Here is a 17,630-nt window from a genome sequence, read left to right as displayed (position 1 = left end):
TTTATTATGAACACTAATTAGACATTTTTAAAGAATTGTACAAAGCCAAGATAGATATTAAACTTAGACTTTGGCTCCTTCCTCGTCTCCCAGCTTTCCAGCCGTCATCTTCTCTATATATTTGTACGCCAAGCCCTTTTTCAAGGCACCACAGAACCATTACAACTTTCCTCTGAGTTTTTTTTTCTTTTCTTTTCAAACTTCACCATCAAAACCCAGATTCCAATTGTTTTAACACGAATTCATGGCTCGTTTCATTTCTTTGGTTCCTATTTTCTTGGTGATATTTGCTTCTTCATTTGTGGCTCAAATGGAAAGTAGGAAGCTGTTAATAAACGCAAGAGAAAGCGGTGAAAATGTTCCTCTATTGTTGGCAAGCTTGGTGCTCAATGCCCTTCCCAAGGGTACGGTTCCGAGCAAGAAGGGTCACTCGCCGAAGCTCGATAACGAGACGCTTTTTGCTCGACACCTTGCCGGAATTGATCGGATTCTTCAGTCTGTTCCAAGCCCTGGCGGTGGCCATTAGCATCTCCTACTTTCCCTTGTATCTTCATACATAGGTTTCTTTTTTTCTCAAAGAATTCTTTTCTATTAACGGTTCTTTTAATAAGAAAGTGTTTGGATTCTTTTTTCTTTAAAGTTATTTTAATCAATCTCATTGATAAGTAAGAGCTCTATGAAAAACGATGGCAGTGATTAAAAATGTAACGAAAGAACTTGACGAAAATAAATTGGTTTCCTCGATCGTTAATGGTTTTGTTATTATCTACGAATCAGTAGACGAACTTTAATATCACCCACACAGATAAAAAAAATAAATTCTCATTATCATAATAACCACTCATGTAAATATATTTTATTCGCAGTTAATGATAACCATGTTGATACGTATAACATCTCAATTTAATTTATATTCTCTTAAAGTAATCAATCAGTATCAATAATACGACAACTGTAGACAATTAATCATCACCTATCACGTCACCTCTTAAAACTACCAATAAGAGTTAATTATGAGCGGCTCTTAATCAAGGCCAAACACAATACCCTACAAATAGCCACTCAAGAGAGACCAAAAAAGACCATGGCATTAAAAATCCTCTAACATTCTCTCCCATGACTTAGATCACCCACTAAATAGACATGATCTATAAATTTTGGATTTCACTCTAGTAGGTCATGTAGACCTATAAATGTCTCGTACTATAGTAGACTCAAAAATCAATGTTTAAAAAAATATAAACTTTTAAGAAACTTTGATAAACATATGATCTTAACTGACAAAGAACTTACAATTTTTATACATATATATATAACGGAATTTCAGGAATTTTTAAAATCATCCGACAATATAAGAACTCACTACTATATTTATGAATAAACCATACGATATCTTTAGAAAAAATAAAAGAAAATATAAGTGGTTGGTTTTATTAAAAATTAAAAAAATAAAAATTTTAATAACGAAGGTTTACAACTATAATTGTAAGCTCAACACATAATTAAAATATTTTCTTTAATTATAAACACAATAAATTAATCACCTGAGATTATGCAAGAACCATACAAGAAAAAGATTAAAAGTTCATTTAAAAAATCGAACAAAATATAGATACGAACAAATTTGATTGCATCAAGAAACAAACTATAACAAAGATCAAATATGAAAAACAATCAACATTCACAAATTAGAGTCGAGTGTCGTGAAAAAACTATCTCCAAACGCAAACACATCAAACGAATTTTCGTACTCATCATCCTTAAGTCTTCTCATTTACTTTAGATCTAGGGGCTTACCCACCTCTTTAACTAATAAGTAATCAACAAGCATTAAAATGAAATGCAAATCAACCGCAAAACTAAAGGAAATAATAGTAATAAGTATACTATTCTTTTTTAAAAAAATAGTTGGGAAGAAGAGAAAGATGGAAAAATGAAGGGATTGGGGGTAAGGTCACTTAGCTCAACTTTTATCCCCTAAAACTCCACGTAGAGACAAACAAAATACAAAATGGCTTAATTATTTTATTGGTCCTTCTCCTTTCACCTTTCAGTCTCAACTTAAAAACATATTTTGTATAATCAATAGAGCCCAATTCTTATCCATTAACCCCATACTTTATCTAATTAATATAATCAGTCTTACTAATTAATTCATCTATTTTCTTAGTTAACACTTAAATGTTAACTAAAAATTTTGAATAGTTACACTAAATCAATTAAACATATTGTGACATGGACGAACGTAGAAATTTATATTAAAAATTTAAGGGTGTAGAGTTATAAAATTTTAAGGGGTATAAAATTAGATAATTAATAGAAAATATAACCATTGGATAAATCTGAATAGATCACTAAAATTAAAATTTTATGTCCTAGCATTATTTTTTTTTAATTTTTAGAAAAGATGATTTTTTTTTATTTTCATATTATTTATATAATTGTATTAATTCAACAATTATATTTTGGTGAAAAACTAATGAATTTTAAATCATAGTGCTTAGTTTTTATATGTACACATGCATGTATTTGATTATAAAGACAAGGATTGGATTGAAGGAAGCGAAACTAAGCCCAAGAGAGAAGGGCAGACTAAGCCTCATAGTTTTTCAAATTTTATTTTTTTATATATATTTTCCCATTAAGGATTTAAAGCCGCCATCTTTATTTCTTCAGCGAAACTCACTCTCTTACTTCGATACTCGAAGGTAGCCAAAGAACAAGTATTAGGGTTTCTATTTCTCTTGTTTTATCGCCCATAATTCCTTCTTTTTGGAGTCAATTTGGTTCTAACTCCTTTTATATCTTTATCGTTTTCGTTTTCACGTGTTAGGGTTTTGTTAAATTCTCAGTTTGAACTTTGATTGTACTCATTTGTTAGTATTTAGCTATGTTATGATTATGATTGTAGTTGTTTCCTTATTTCAATATTTTTCTTTACTGATTTTAGTTTTATTAGGGTTTCTTTTTATATTGTCTGTTTAACTTTGATTTAAACTCATGGGTTATGTATAGTTATATAATGGTTATGATTCTTGTTATTGCGTTTGTTTTGCTCTTGGTGCATGACTAATATTTAGTTACTTTTGGAGTACAGAAATCAACTAGTGGAGGACAAAAATGGCTCTCTCAGATGATGAAATCAAGAGGCTGTTTCGAATCCGAAGGACAGTAATGCATATGTTGAAAGACAGAGGCTATTTCGTCGGGGATTTCGAGATTAAAATGTCCAGAGAAGAATTTATTTCCAAATTCGGCGAATACATGAAAGGGAGGATCTTATTATTAATAAAGCTAAGCGAATGATAGCTCTGATCAGGTATCCCCAAATCTTCGGCTCGGTTTTTAACGAATTGTTTCAAGTCATTTAACATATGCTTTTAGAACTTATGGTAATATGGCACAATAACTGTTCAATTGTTCTTGTTTATGAAGTTTGACATATATTTGTCTTTATCTGTGACCTTATTAGTTTTGAGGGTTTTAATTTTTGTGTCCTAGATCTATGTTTTCTTTCCTGAAGAACCCAAGGTTGGTGTGAAGACAATCAAGACATACACCAACCGCATGAAATCAGAGAACGTATTCAGCGCCATACTTGTTGTGCAACAGAATTTGACTCCCTTTGCTCGAACTTGTATCAATGAAATTTCTTCCAAGTTTCACTTGGAAGTTTTCCAGGTAAATTTCTTGCTTTTACAATTTTTGGGTCCTTCTTAAATAATCATTATGGCACGCTTATTGGTGGCATTCTCTATCAATGGGATTTTTGGTGTGGAGTCTTCTATGATGGAAAGTTTGAGGTCTATGATTCATCTAATTATGTTTAATTTCTCAAGCTTGTCAATATGATTGCCAAACATTTACTATAAGTTTGTCTAATGGATAGGATGAATTGCTATGTTCTTACCATTCTATAAATTTTGCGCTATCATCAATGTATGCAGTACTTTTGTTTAAAGACTTTATTTTAATAGCATATTAATAAATAAAATGGGCTGCTTTTCTTAATTTCTCTTCTATCTATTTTATATGTAGTTTTTGAACTTTCTGGATCTGTATACATTGATGGTAATCATTGAATTGTGATAAAAAAAATCAACTATTATATGTTCTTACCTTCCTCGATGCAGGAATCAGAACTCGTTATCAATGTAAAAGAACATTCTCTTGTTCCGGAGCATCAGGTGCTTACTTCTGTGGAGAAAAAGACTTTGCTGCAAAGATATACCGTAAAGGAAACACAGGTCAGTTTATAGTAACCTTAAATTTCTATATATGGTTAGATTATTATAAAGTAATATTTATTGTTTTATAGGGTTGTAATTCATATGTTAATTAGTTGTATCTGTTGGATAGTTGAGTGCCGAAAGTAAACTAATGTGTGTTACAATTGTGTTTTTTTTAATGGATTGAATGCAGCTGCCTCGTATCCAGGTGAGCGATCCCATCGCAAGATACTATGGTCTGAAGCGTGGACAAGTGGTGAAGATAATTCGGCCTAGTGAGACCGCTGGTCGTTATGTCACATATCGATATGTCGTGTGAGCATGTTGCATGTTAAATAGGATTTTGTAGTTAAGGGTATGCAGATTCTATGATAATAGTTTGACTGTTGCTATAGGTTTGGTTCAATAGCATCAGTTGTGTCGGTGCTATTGTGCTCTAGTTCGTGTAAATTCTGTCTAAACCAAATGTTAGATCTGATCATGATATTAATGCATAGTGCGGATTTAGATATAAATGGATATTTGATTTGCTTATTTGTCGATGTGGATGTGAATTCAGGTATCTTAGATTTTGATATTTATTCAAGCATATATAATATCCTTATGTATATGGATATTTATGCATAGATTTTAATTCAGTCGGAACTCGTTGAATTCGGGTCTCATACGTGAATGGCCAGCCTATAGCATAAATATTTGCGATTATTTAAAAAATAAATAAAAAAGGAACATTTGAACATTAATAAATCAACCCACCTTGGCTTGGAATAGGTACATGCACGTCTTTCTAGTCACATGTCCTACCTCCTGTCCAATAACAAATACTATTTTTAGTGTTGGGAAATAAACGAGTAAATAAATAATTTTTCTATAACCAGATTAGTGAGAATGCAAAATAAAATTGAAAAAATAATATCCGAAATTGATAACGGAGTTCAGCCAATTATGTCTACGTCTTCAGACTGTTGCAGATCTTTTACTAAAAGAGAAAATTTACAAGTGTTTACAAAACACTCACTACTCACAAGAAAGCTAGTATTGAGAGAAAGAAATGATTTTGGATGATTTTGAAGCTAAATGGGTTAGAGTATTTATAGTTGAAGTTTGAGGACTAATCTTGTAAATATCCTAAAATGTGTAGGGATTAAAATGTAATTTTTCCATTTTTATTTTCAACAGACATCAACCAAACTTTGAAAAATATTTTTCAAAGTGTGGTGCCAAACTTTGAAAACCATTCGACCCCCTTTGTTAAAAACTCATCCGGCAATGCCCACCCTTTTTGCTTTACAATCTCCCACTTGAATACTGATTTAATCTGTGTTCACACTTCGATCAATGCAGCATATTTCTGGTCTCGTTACTCTAGCATGCCAACACAACTTCAGTTTCTCACTAATCTTTCAAGTTTCAAAATCTCATCTTCCAGAAGAGACCGGATAAAATGATATCGCAATGTGCTTCGTCCTGGAATGAAAAGACGGATTCTTCGCTAGATGGATGACACTTTGATTGTAGCAATACAAGACATTGTTTTCTTGTTTCTTGCCTAACTATTCCAAGAAACTTTGGAGCCATACCATCTCTTTGATGGCTTCCGTAACAGCGACATATTCTGCTTCAGTTGTGGAGAGAGCAACTATCTTCTGTATTGAGAATCCAACTTATTGCAGTTCCTCCTAGAGTATAGACATACCCTGTAGTGCTTCTTCTGATGTCGACATTTCCGGCTAAGTCAACATCTACATAGCCTATCATATTAGTCTAGTACAAACCATGACATACATCAGACTTCCAATTGCTGAGGCATACGACACCTTCACCATTTTCTGAAGTTATCAAAGACTTCTGATTTTTTCTTCAGAAAATAAACCCACACATTCCTTGTAGAATCATCGATGAAGGTGACATAAATAGTGAGCCTGCAAGGGATGGAACTGGAGATGGTCCCCATACATCAGTATGAACCAACTCTAACTTTTCTACCTTGGGTGTCTTGCCAATCTTTGCAAAGCTGACTTTTTTTGTTTGCCAAGATGCAATCCTCGCATAGTCTGACATCTATTCTTTAGATCCGGCAGTTTCCCTTTGACAAAAGTATCTTCATCCTTTTCTCGCTCATATGGCCAAGTCTTGGTCCCATAGATTGATTTTCCATTAGCATCTGCTACTGCAATGATATTCTCTAAATTTGAAGTTACATAGAGAGTACATTTCTTATCACGAGCAATGATGAGTGCTCCTTGGTAATCTTCCATTCACAGCCTGAAAAAGTTGTACTATATCTTTCTCCATCAAGCTGCCTACAGAAATTAAATTTCTTTTGAGGCATGAAATATGTCTCACTCCTTTTAGCTTCCAGGTGGTCTGGTTTGACAACTTTAACTAGAGTCTCATTTTCCAACGATCTTCAATGTTTCATCATAGCTAGATGAACCTTCTCAAAATTACTACTGACATAGTTTCCATGATTCTTAGCATGGGGTGGAGTGGAAAGATGCCCCTAAATCCAGATCCATGATTCATCAGACTGTGAAGCTTAGAATCATGACATCACCTGTTTCCTCTGTCATGTTGGTAGATTCCTGTGTGCTGGTATCTTTCTTCAGTGCTCGTCAATCTCTTTTTAAAGTGACCATTCTTGCCACAATTATAATAGGTAAAATCTTTTTTCTCGTCTTGTTTTCCCGTTCTGGATTTCGATCTGCCACGATTTGAATTTTTCTGAAGTTCTCCCTCTAGACTCCGTGTGCAAGGCTGAAGTCAATTAAATTTCTTTCTAAATCTTCAATCTGCATCTTCCAAAAGCCAAAGTCCGCACCATCGAACTTCTCAATTTTTACATTCCTTCGTCTGCAGCCATCGCACTCGAATCTGGCTTCTTTTGGATCGTTTTGACAATTCTTGCGAACCACCGTGTACTAAAATACCTTCGTTGACAAATTCGTATCGCCGACAAAATTTTTACTATTCACGAAATTCACTATTTACGTAAATAGTAATGAATAGTAACCTCGTAAAAAATTGACAAAATTCACAACTAAAAGCTCTTATACCAGTTGTTGGGAAATAAAAGAGTAAACAAGTAATTTCCCTATAACCAGATTAGTGAGAATGTGAAATAAAAACGGAAAAATAATATCAAAATTAATAACGTAGTTCAGCCAATTATGCCTACATCTTCGGCTGCAGATCTTTTACTAAGAGAGAAAATTTACAGGTGTTTACAAAACACTTACTACTCACAAGAAAGCTCTAGTATGAGAGAAAGAATGATTTTGGGTGATTTTGAAGCTAATGGGCTAGGATATTTATAGTTGAAGTTTGAGGACTAATCTTGTAAATACTCTAAAATATACAGGGACTAAAATATAATTTCTCCATTTTATTTTCAACATGCATCAACCAAACTTTGAAAAACATTTTCAAAGTGTGGTGCCAAACTTTGAAAACCATTCGGCCCCTTTGTTAAAATTTCATCCGGCGGTGCCCACCCTTTTTACTTTACATTAGTACATTTTTGTCTATCATTGATCAAGTATATAGCTTTAGAAAGTCAATTTGATCCCATGTCAAATTATATAAAATGAGAAAAATAATAAAAATAAGTGACTGAAGATTATTATGATGGGATAGTATGATAAAAAGTTAAAAATAATATAATTGTTGTTATTTGTTAATTTTTGAAACTCTTCATATTATCATGGTAAGTTTTATAAAATACAAGAATAATTAAAATTCATCACGTTCTTACAACGAATTTATACAATTTTATTTAGTCTATATGATAAATTATAGTTTTAACATTCCCATGATAAATTTATAAAATATATGAATGGCTGAAATATGTTCTTATGATACATTTATATAATTTTTATTCAGTCTACATAATAAGTAATATTTTTAAATATTATAAAACCCGTTATGATAACATGACGAATTTCACGTGTACTATAACAAATAGTCTAAATCTCAAAATAAATTTAAACTTTTTATAGTTTTAAAATTTTTGTTTTCTGTCAACAAAATTTCCAGAATTTAAGCTAACTTTCCTCTTGCATTCTTTCTCCCTTAACATTGTACCATTGTAATATATTTTTTAAATTTAATTATTAAGTTTGGGATATCATTTGTATAGATTATATATTTTTCCAAATAAATTTAAAAATTAATATAATTTTTTATCATAAATATATATTAATAAAAGATATATACTTTTAATAGTCTAATTTGATTATAAGGTAATATTTATTTATAATCTTTTTAGTTATTGATAAGATATACATATCTACAAATGTATCTGTTGAACTTGAGATCTCTAAAAAATTATTATATAATATTGAAGCTTGACATGATATTTTTTTAAAAAAATAAAAACTATAATTATATAAATATATAAGGATTGAGTTGTTAAAATATAAATATATATATTCAAATTTTATATAAAAAAAGTGTATTTAATTATCCATATAAAATTTCATTAATGTATTTCCCAAATTTTATGTACAGAAAATATTTATATAAGAGATCTTAAATTATAATTCTTATTTTAAATTAATTTTTAATTTTTTCATATTAATCTTTAAACTATGATTTTATATATCACTTTCAAACTATTGATTATTTCATTTTAATATTTTGTTATATATTGTTAACTGTATTATTGAAAAAAATAATCTTTATAAAAGTCTTGAGAATTGAACTCGTGATCTTTAAAAAAAAAGTTCAAGACCTTCAAAAATAAATTAATTGTCTTTTAGATCACATGTCCAGACATAAAAAACATATTAATTTTAAGTTAATAGAATTAATGATACGTTAATTTAAGAATTAAAATAGAATGATATTGATATAAAATATTTTAAAGATTGGAATGATTAAAATTATAGTAATAGTTTAAAGATTAATAAAAAATATTTTAAAGTTAGAAATCAATTTAAAACGAGACCATAGTTTGGTGATCTCTTGTGCAATTAACTGATTTTGCAACTTGCAAAGATAATCCAAGTGTCCTTTGGGATTACTTCCTAGGCCTTGCTGAACAATGGGGTTTTGTTTAGACTGAAGACATGGAGAAGTTTGAATCAAATGAACATTGATTTGGATGTTGGTGTTTTCCTCACTTAAAGACCGTTTCTGCAGCATAAGTTAGATTTCAGGTCATAATGGTGTACATTCCTTGATTACAGCCCACAGGCCACACATCAAGGATATCAATGCACACAAGTGGGAAGGTATATATATCACCGTCAGGTACTTCGATGAAAACGAATTTCTTTTTATAGATAGTAAGATTTTTCAAGGTTCAAACTCATGTTCGGGATGAACATGAACAGGAAGGTTGCACGTGGTTCCGGTATGATGAAAATGCTAGGAAGTATTCCATATAATTCTTCAAGAAATGGAGATGACAATATGTTCTGCAGGTGGATCTCTACCTGCTTCATCAAGCAGCATTCCAACAGGAGGATTATACTTCGAGAACAGGACATGGGTGCAGCAAACCAAGGGAATGCATGTCATAATTCATAAAATTATATTGGTTGTGAGAAGAAGATCAAGCGCCTCCGAGACCATGGCCTTGGTTGGTTGATGATCTGCCCTTGAGCCCCCTACGAGCAGATTATGAAAAGCTGAAAGATCATGTAAGTGCTTTATGCACAACCAATTGCAGCCCTAAGGACCACCATAAGAGGTGGAGCATCCAGTTGGATCATCTCTTCTCAAAACCATCTGTGCTTCTAAGCACTACGATGACAAGGACCATTAGATTTAGCAGCTGATAGTGCAGATGAGATGGACCATTAGCAGCTGGGAATGCTCATTTCTTGAGCACAATTTAAATAGGGTTCAATCAGGATTAAGTAGAAATATTCTGTTGAAGTTCACTATAACATTATGTAAATGCAATTTGTTATCTTCTGTGTAAGATCTATGTGTCGCTCACCTAAGAGTTATTCTTTGATAGCTTTGCAGAAGATCAAATTGCGATATTTCATATATCAAAGAAGCAAAAAAATGATGAATGCGTTTGCCGGGAGTCGAACCGGGTCTATTGCTTGGAAGGCAATTATCCTAACCGTTGGACTACAAACGCCAATTGATACTGCAATCATTTAACTAAATAATCACTCTAAATAAGTATAACAATTTTTGAAAACAAATAATCTTGTTTTTTATCACTAATAAACACTAAGGTATGTTTTTGGTTGAAGTGAATAACAAACTAGTTTCAATAGTTATACAAAAAAAAAATCAAAAGTAAATACTTTATTTTTTGATTACATACTTATACTTTTAACTATAATATTTAAAAGTTCTTAAGTTATGTATAAATATGATGATAAACTTTTTTCTACTTTGGGATATATTTTTGATGATGTTCATATATGATGCAATAGATGTGGATACCTAATCTGTTTTTGGTAAGAAATGAATAATCTCAACTTTGTAAAACTATCAAGAAACTGAAGTACTCTATAGCTCTGCATTATAACAGTGTCTACAATCCTATAATCACATGATAAACATACAAATTAGAAACAACAAAAGATAATCCAAGGACTCGGTAACCTTGCCGCTCGGGGAAACTGCAGATTCACACCATTTATGTAGGGCTTGATAAAATATAATTTAAGTACTAAACGTGTAATTTATACTTTTAACTTGTGCCTTATAAATCGTTTTGTTCAACCATAAGTTGTGATCCGATAGGTTCTTGAGACGTTAATAGTAATATTAATATAATTCTAATATATAAATAATAGGTGACGTATAATAATGTATCATTATTTAAATGACATAAAGTTATAATAGTATATCCTTTGTCCGTATCTAAATTGGACACAAATAATGTATAATTGGAACCGTGAGATTATGAATGGAAAGGTTTCAAGAAAGCTGCAGCAATAAGAATATTTGGAGTAAAAACCTGGCAAGCGTATACAGATCTGATGGGTCATAGAAAATTATGGTTACTGGACAATTTTTTATTATTCGAAATACATAATTTTTTAAATTCAATATATAATACGGATGAATGATAACAATTTAGCAAAATACCTTATCTGACAGTTACATGCATTTAATGAGGTGAGTTTATAAACTCAATTAAACTCATATATTTAATTAATTAAACTGACATGTATTTAATTTTTCTTAAAAAAAATAAGTTTAATTTCTAACATGCGGTGCAGTTAGATGAAGCATATGTAATAAAAAGAACAAAATAGATGATGTCAAATAGAGTAGATGGAAGATGCTGGGTGATATATTTGTCATGCATTCGGCAGGAAAGTAAGTAATTACCACTGAAGTTGAAAGCAAGCAGCGGAATTTGATACCGACACTAAAGGCTGCTGCTTTCTTTAATCCATCCTTTTACTCTCTATCCTGAATCTGCTAAACTATAAATATCCATTTTTTTTAAATTAACAACACACCTTCAGCTTTACTCAATTTTCTGATACTCAAGCTACTGTAGAGTCGCAAACCATGAATCTCACTCGGCCTTGTGGAATTATTGTGATTCTCTTTGCCATGTTGGGCATAGATTCAACGTCTGCAACAAAAATTTACAATGTGTTAAACTTTGGGGCTAAACCAAATGGGGAAACAGACTCCACCAAGGCTTTCCTCTTGGCATGGCAAGCAGCCTGTGGCTCCTCAGAATGCACCATGATTTATGTACCCAAAGGACGTTATTTGATCGGTTCTGTGGCTTTCCGAGGTTTATGCAAAAGCCCTCATATCACTTTCAGAATTGATGGCACCCTGGTCGCCCCTCTTGATTATCGTGTACTCGGAAAAAATACCAATTGGATCAGCTTCGGAGGAGTCAATGGCGTTTCCATTGTTGGTGGTGCACTTGATGCTAAAGGATCATTTCTCTGGGCTTGCAATATTCCCACTCTAACTGTCCTGCTGGAGCCTCGGTACTATTTTCGATCGATATTCATTTCTGAACTCGTACTTCATTCTAAAGTAGTAGACCTTCATTCTTATCAAACTGATTTTCGTTTGTGTGTGAGAGCAGACATTAAGCTTTACCAACTCCAAAAACATCAGGATCCATAGATTAAAATCCTTAAATAGCCAAATGTTCCACATCGTGATCAATGGATGCGAAAAAGTGCACGTCCAAGGGGTTAAGATCAGAGCCGCTGGTAATAGCCCCAACACCGATGGCATCCATGTGCAGTCATCCAAAAATGTCAACATCATAAAATGCTCCATTAAAACGGGTGATGATTGCATCTCCATTGGCCCCGGTACCAAGGATTTATGGATCGAACGAGTCATTTGCGGTCCTGGTCATGGCATTAGGTACTTGTATAAAGTATACTATTGTTTCATTTGATATTTTTAAACAATAAAAATGAAGCATTTTATCCCCCGAGTTCTCCTACTAACTTCTCAAAACATATACGCATATATTTTGTCTTCTTTTTTAATTGATATAATTGATTTGTTTGCACTATGCAGCATTGGCAGCTTAGGAAGAAATTTGAAAGAGGAAGGGGTCCAAAATGTTACAGTCAAAAACAATTTTTGTGGGCACTCAAAACGGTTTGAGGATCAAGTCATGGGCTAGACCTAGTACCGGATTTGTTCGAGGGTTCGGTTTATAGATTCTTTGATGGTACATGTACAAAATCCCATCATAATTGATCAGAATTATTGTCCTCACAATCTAAATTGTCCTAACCAGGTATACAATGAGGTCATTCTAAATTGTACCATCGATTTGTATTTATTCCAAGTTTATGTTTGCCGTAAACTGTTGGATTAATCCTTCTTTATATGCTGCAATGCTGTCAGATATCTGGAGTAAAAGTTGATGATATCACATACGAATGTATTCGAGGAACATCGTCCACTCCGGTAGCTATCAAATTTGATTGCAGTCCCAAGAATCCATGCACTGGAATAAGATTACAAAATGTAAATTTGACATATTTGAAGAAACCTGCTCAATCATCTTGTATCAATGTTCGTGGGAAAGCATTTGGTTTAGTTCGACCTAAAAGTTGCTTATAGATCTTAGAGATGAATTGAGTGAAAAAATCCCCCCTCTATTCTTTCGTATGAGAAGGAAACACTTGTTTTTAACAGACATCTCGAGACACATTGATTGTTCGAGTATGTAGAACATAAAACTTGTACCCTTTCGTGCCAAGAGGATATCCAATAAAACTAGTAGACAAAGCACATTCAGAGAATTTATCCCTATGAGCAAGTAATGTAGAAACAAAACATAACAATTAAATATTTTTAGATGTCACAATGAATCATGTAAAAGGATGTCATGTAGATGTATTTAATACATGGAAAGAGAGTCTATACTGCTTGAAAATTTGACAAATCCGAGAAAAAGTTTATTAGGAACATAAGATGATAATACATCTTTCAACTATATCCGAAACATTGTTATTGAATGCAACAGAAGTAGTAGGTTTAACAATATCAATATATATACTTTTGATCTAAAGACATTTGCGTTATGTAAAGGCCTTGATGAAGCTCCCTACCTCCAATCACTTGCCTAAGTTCCCGAATTAAACATTGTAATTTGCAAAACAAAACATTAAAATTAGAATCATTAATTAAACATGTTGAGCATATTCTGGAAGTCTAGAAGTTTAGGAAGCTTAGATGCCAGCTCAACATAGTTGATTATTAGGCTTAACAACCTCAGTTATTATGTTACTACACATTGTACAAATGTTAGTGCAGTGCTTTGTAAACAATTCAATGAATAAGATACAAGATTCTTGATGTTCATCTATCTTCTTTACTTTGCTTTCTCAACATGGTATCTTTTGCCATTGATCTTGGAGACTTCTTTTCTCCGTTGCTTCTCTGATAGCTGCTGAATAGTTTTATTTCTTCCTTTCTCTACTGGTTTTCGTCTATGGCTACTGAGGATATTGGGCACAACTTTGATCTTGGAGACTCTTCGAGAAATAGTCGCTTGTTCACAAACAAGAAAATCAACATTGTGCTCGATGAAATGAAATTTGTTTTATGGAAACAACAAGTTCTCTTGACAGTGAGGAGTCAACGCTTGGAACGATTACTCACTGGAGAACTTAAACCTCCACCGGCACTAATCCAGTCTGGAGATGGCAGTCTTGAGGTCAATGAAGATTATGAGATCCTTGTGGAACATGATAGTGCTTTAGTTTCATGGTTGCTATCTACAATTAGTGATCATATACTTTCTCAGTTTGTTGGTACAGAAACAGCTGCGGATGTGTGGTCAATTGTCCTCAAACAATCGGTCTACAATGACTGTAATGAGTCTTCACTGCAAATTACAGTCGATTAAGAAAAGTGATGAGAGTATGAGGTCATATCTTACTCAGATCAAAGAAGTTTGTGATGCATTGGCTGCGTGTGGTAGTGCGATTTTAGATCTTGAACAAATAGCCACTATATTGAATGGCCTGTCGTTTGAGTATCAACCGTTTATGGTGGTTATCACGGCTAGTAAAGAAGCCTTCTCTCTTGATGGGGTAAAATCTGTGCTAGTTGATACCGAGGCGCAGCTTAAGAGTTTTCAACTTCAAAATCACGTGTCGATGAGTGCAAACGTTGTTCATATACAGAACAATAGTCAAGATCCTGGTCGTTCTAATAAGCATAATCGACCTTATAGTTCGGGTGGCAGGTCAGGTGCTAGATCAGGAGCTCGTGGTCATGGACGTTCTAGACTTCAATGTCAGTTATGTGGTAAGATTGGTCATTCGGTGGATAAATGTTGGCATCGTTTTGATCAGAATTTTCCAGGAGTGTTGGCACACAAAGATGAGTCTACTGTTATGCATGTTAATTCATGAGATGTGGCCAATGGTTGTCTCTCATGCAACAACAATGCTCATGCTCAAGTTCACGTGGTCTTGCCAACTTCTGATAGGTGGGTTGTAGACTCGGGAGCCACACATCATGTCACCCCTGAGGCTTCTAAGGTGATTGATGGCTCAGACTATATTGGACAAGGTAAGCTGGTCATGGGTAATGGTTATATTTTAGACATTTGCAAAGTTGTAACTGTCATGCTTAATACTAAGAGTCGATCTTTGTTTCTTCATAATTTACTTCATGTTCCCTTTATAACTAAAAACCTGCTTTCTGTCTCAAAATTTGCTAGAGACAATGATGTCTACTTTGAGTTTCATGCGAAGAGGTGTCTGGTTAAAGATGAAGTGGTTGGATCTGTTCTACTGCAAGGACAAAAAAGTGGATGATTATATCAGTTTTATGCCACAGTGGATGTTCAACATAATGGTGCAGATGATTGTTTAGAAATATATGTAGTCAATAAAATTTCAATTGATATGAAAGATGCTTATGCCTTGTGGCAGATGAGACTTGGGCATCCTGCTCATGCTTCACTTGTAAAGGCTTGTAAAAACATTGGCATTGCTTTTCCTACTGATGCAAATACAGTTGATGATGGTGTGTGTATTACATGTAAAATGGGAAAAAGTCATAAGATTCATTTTAATGAATCCTCTACAGTTTATACCAATCCATTCCAGCTTGTTTTTTCAGACTTATGGGGACATTCTCCTATTGCTTCAAATAGTTTTTATTATTATGTCTCGTTTGTTGATGCTTGCACGATATATTATTGGGTGTATTTGTTGAAAACAAAGGATCAGACTTTACAGGCTTATCAGTCATTTCATGATATGTCAAGACTAAGTTTAGTGTTGTGATTAAAGAAGTAAAACAGATTGGGGGTGAGTATCGTTCTATATCTCCCTTATTGACAAAGCTAGGTGTCCATCATCGGTTGTTCTGCCCATATACTTCATAACAGAATGGAGTAGTTGATAGGAAACATCACCATATTATTGAATCAACCCTTGTTTTAATGGCTCAAGCATCTTTGCCATTTAGGTTTTGGTATTATGCAGTAAGCACTGTAGTGCATCTAATAAATCGTCTTCCCACACGTGTTTTGCAAGGAAAATCACCTTTTGAGGTGTTATATAATAAACTACCAGACTATGAGTTTTTAAAAGTATTCGGCTGTAGATGTTTTCCTCATCTTCGTCTTTATCAAAGTCATAAACTCAGTTATCGTTCACAATCGTGCACCTTTCTTGGGTATAGCTCACAACACAAGGGATATCAGTACATGACTTATGATGTGAGAATTTACATATAAATGCATGTTATTTTTTATGAATAATTTTTTCATTTTACAGGTAAACAAGATGTTATTATTAAAAATAGTGGACAAAACACTACAAAATCATCCATGTAACTGCCTGTGGTCGATGGTGCATGAAAAGTTTGCATGAAATTGGGTATATTAAACAAAAAAAAGAAGGATCAGCCACCTTGCATATGGAATCTGCCATGATGTCTCAAAATAGGGAACAACAAATGTCCAGTACTAGTCCTTTTATGAGTTTAGCTAGGGGAAGTATGGAGCACTCAAATGCGGTTGTGGAGAACACTTTAAGCCAGTTACCTGATGATACTGGTTTGACTCGAAGTAAGTCACAAAGTGTGATGCAGAATGGTTGTGATGAAGTGCAGTTAGTGGTTGCTTCTATTGTTGGACATCCTATGATGACCAGGAGCAAATGTGGAATATTCAAACCAAAACTCTATTCCATGGTTCATGTAGAAGCTGAAAATGAACCATGCTCGATATATGAAGCACTGTAGTCTCCTCAGTGGAAGGCATCAGTTTATGCAGAGTATTAAGCATTAGAGCGAAATAACACATGGTCATTGGTCACCTTACCTAAGGGATGATCAATAGTGGGTTGCAAGTGGATCTTTCGAATAAAGAGGAATGTTGATGGATCTGTGCAGAGGTATAAGGTCAGGCTTGTGGCCAAGGGGTTTACTCAAGTTCCTGGGCAGTATTTTCAAGAGACTTTCAGCCCGGTAATCAAATCTTCCACCATTAATGTCATGCTAGCACTTGCAGTTCAGAAAAAATAGGAACTAAGGCAAGTGGACGTGAACAACGCGTTTTTAAATGGTGATCTTCACGAGGATGTGTTCATGCAACAACCTTAGGGTTTTGAGAAGGAAGCACCGGGTGGATCTCAATTGGTTTGCAAGTTACAAAAGGTATTGTATGGGCTTAGACAAGCCCCACGAAACTGGTTTGCTAAGTTGAGAAGTTATGTGATTAGCATTGGTTTTAAGAGTACACAGGATGACAACTCACTCTTCATTAAGCAAGAAGAATGACGAGTATTGAATATCCTGGTTTATGTCGATGATATAATCATTAATGGCTACTCGAATGATGAGATCGAGAAGATGGTTAAGTTACAAAGCAAGAAGTTTTTCATAAAAGATCTTGGTCAGTTGAACTTTTTCCTTGGTATTGAGGTTAAGCATGCAGGTGATGCTATTTTTCTTAGC

The 17,630-nt window shown here is 33.5% G+C and overlaps 1 protein-coding gene, 1 non-coding gene and 2 pseudogenes across 2 annotated transcripts; 3 read left to right on the top strand and 1 right to left on the bottom strand.

Annotated features, from left to right (window-relative positions):
* The first annotated feature begins 244 nt into the window (after positions 1 to 244).
* On the top strand, positions 245 to 526 carry LOC120175879 (precursor of CEP14-like). Its single transcript, XM_039182428.1, has one exon. It carries the CDS (start codon positions 245 to 247, stop codon positions 524 to 526), a length of 282 nt encoding a protein of 93 aa, XP_039038359.1.
* Positions 527 to 2,618: 2,092 nt separating this feature from the next.
* On the top strand, positions 2,619 to 4,742 carry LOC120175861 (annotated as a pseudogene).
* Positions 4,743 to 10,255: 5,513 nt separating this feature from the next.
* Positions 10,256 to 10,326, bottom strand: TRNAG-UCC. Its single transcript has one exon. It is a non-coding gene; the product is annotated as a tRNA-Gly (tRNA).
* Positions 10,327 to 11,723: 1,397 nt separating this feature from the next.
* On the top strand, positions 11,724 to 13,268 carry LOC120175878 (annotated as a pseudogene).
* Positions 13,269 to 17,630: the final 4,362 nt, after the last annotated feature.

This window comes from Hibiscus syriacus, unplaced genomic scaffold (genome assembly GCF_006381635.1).
Source record: "Hibiscus syriacus cultivar Baekdansim isolate YM2019G1 unplaced genomic scaffold, ASM638163v2 tig00112217_pilon, whole genome shotgun sequence".
NCBI lineage: Eukaryota > Viridiplantae > Streptophyta > Magnoliopsida > Malvales > Malvaceae > Hibiscus > Hibiscus syriacus.
This window is presented reverse-complemented; position numbering and strand designations above follow the sequence as displayed.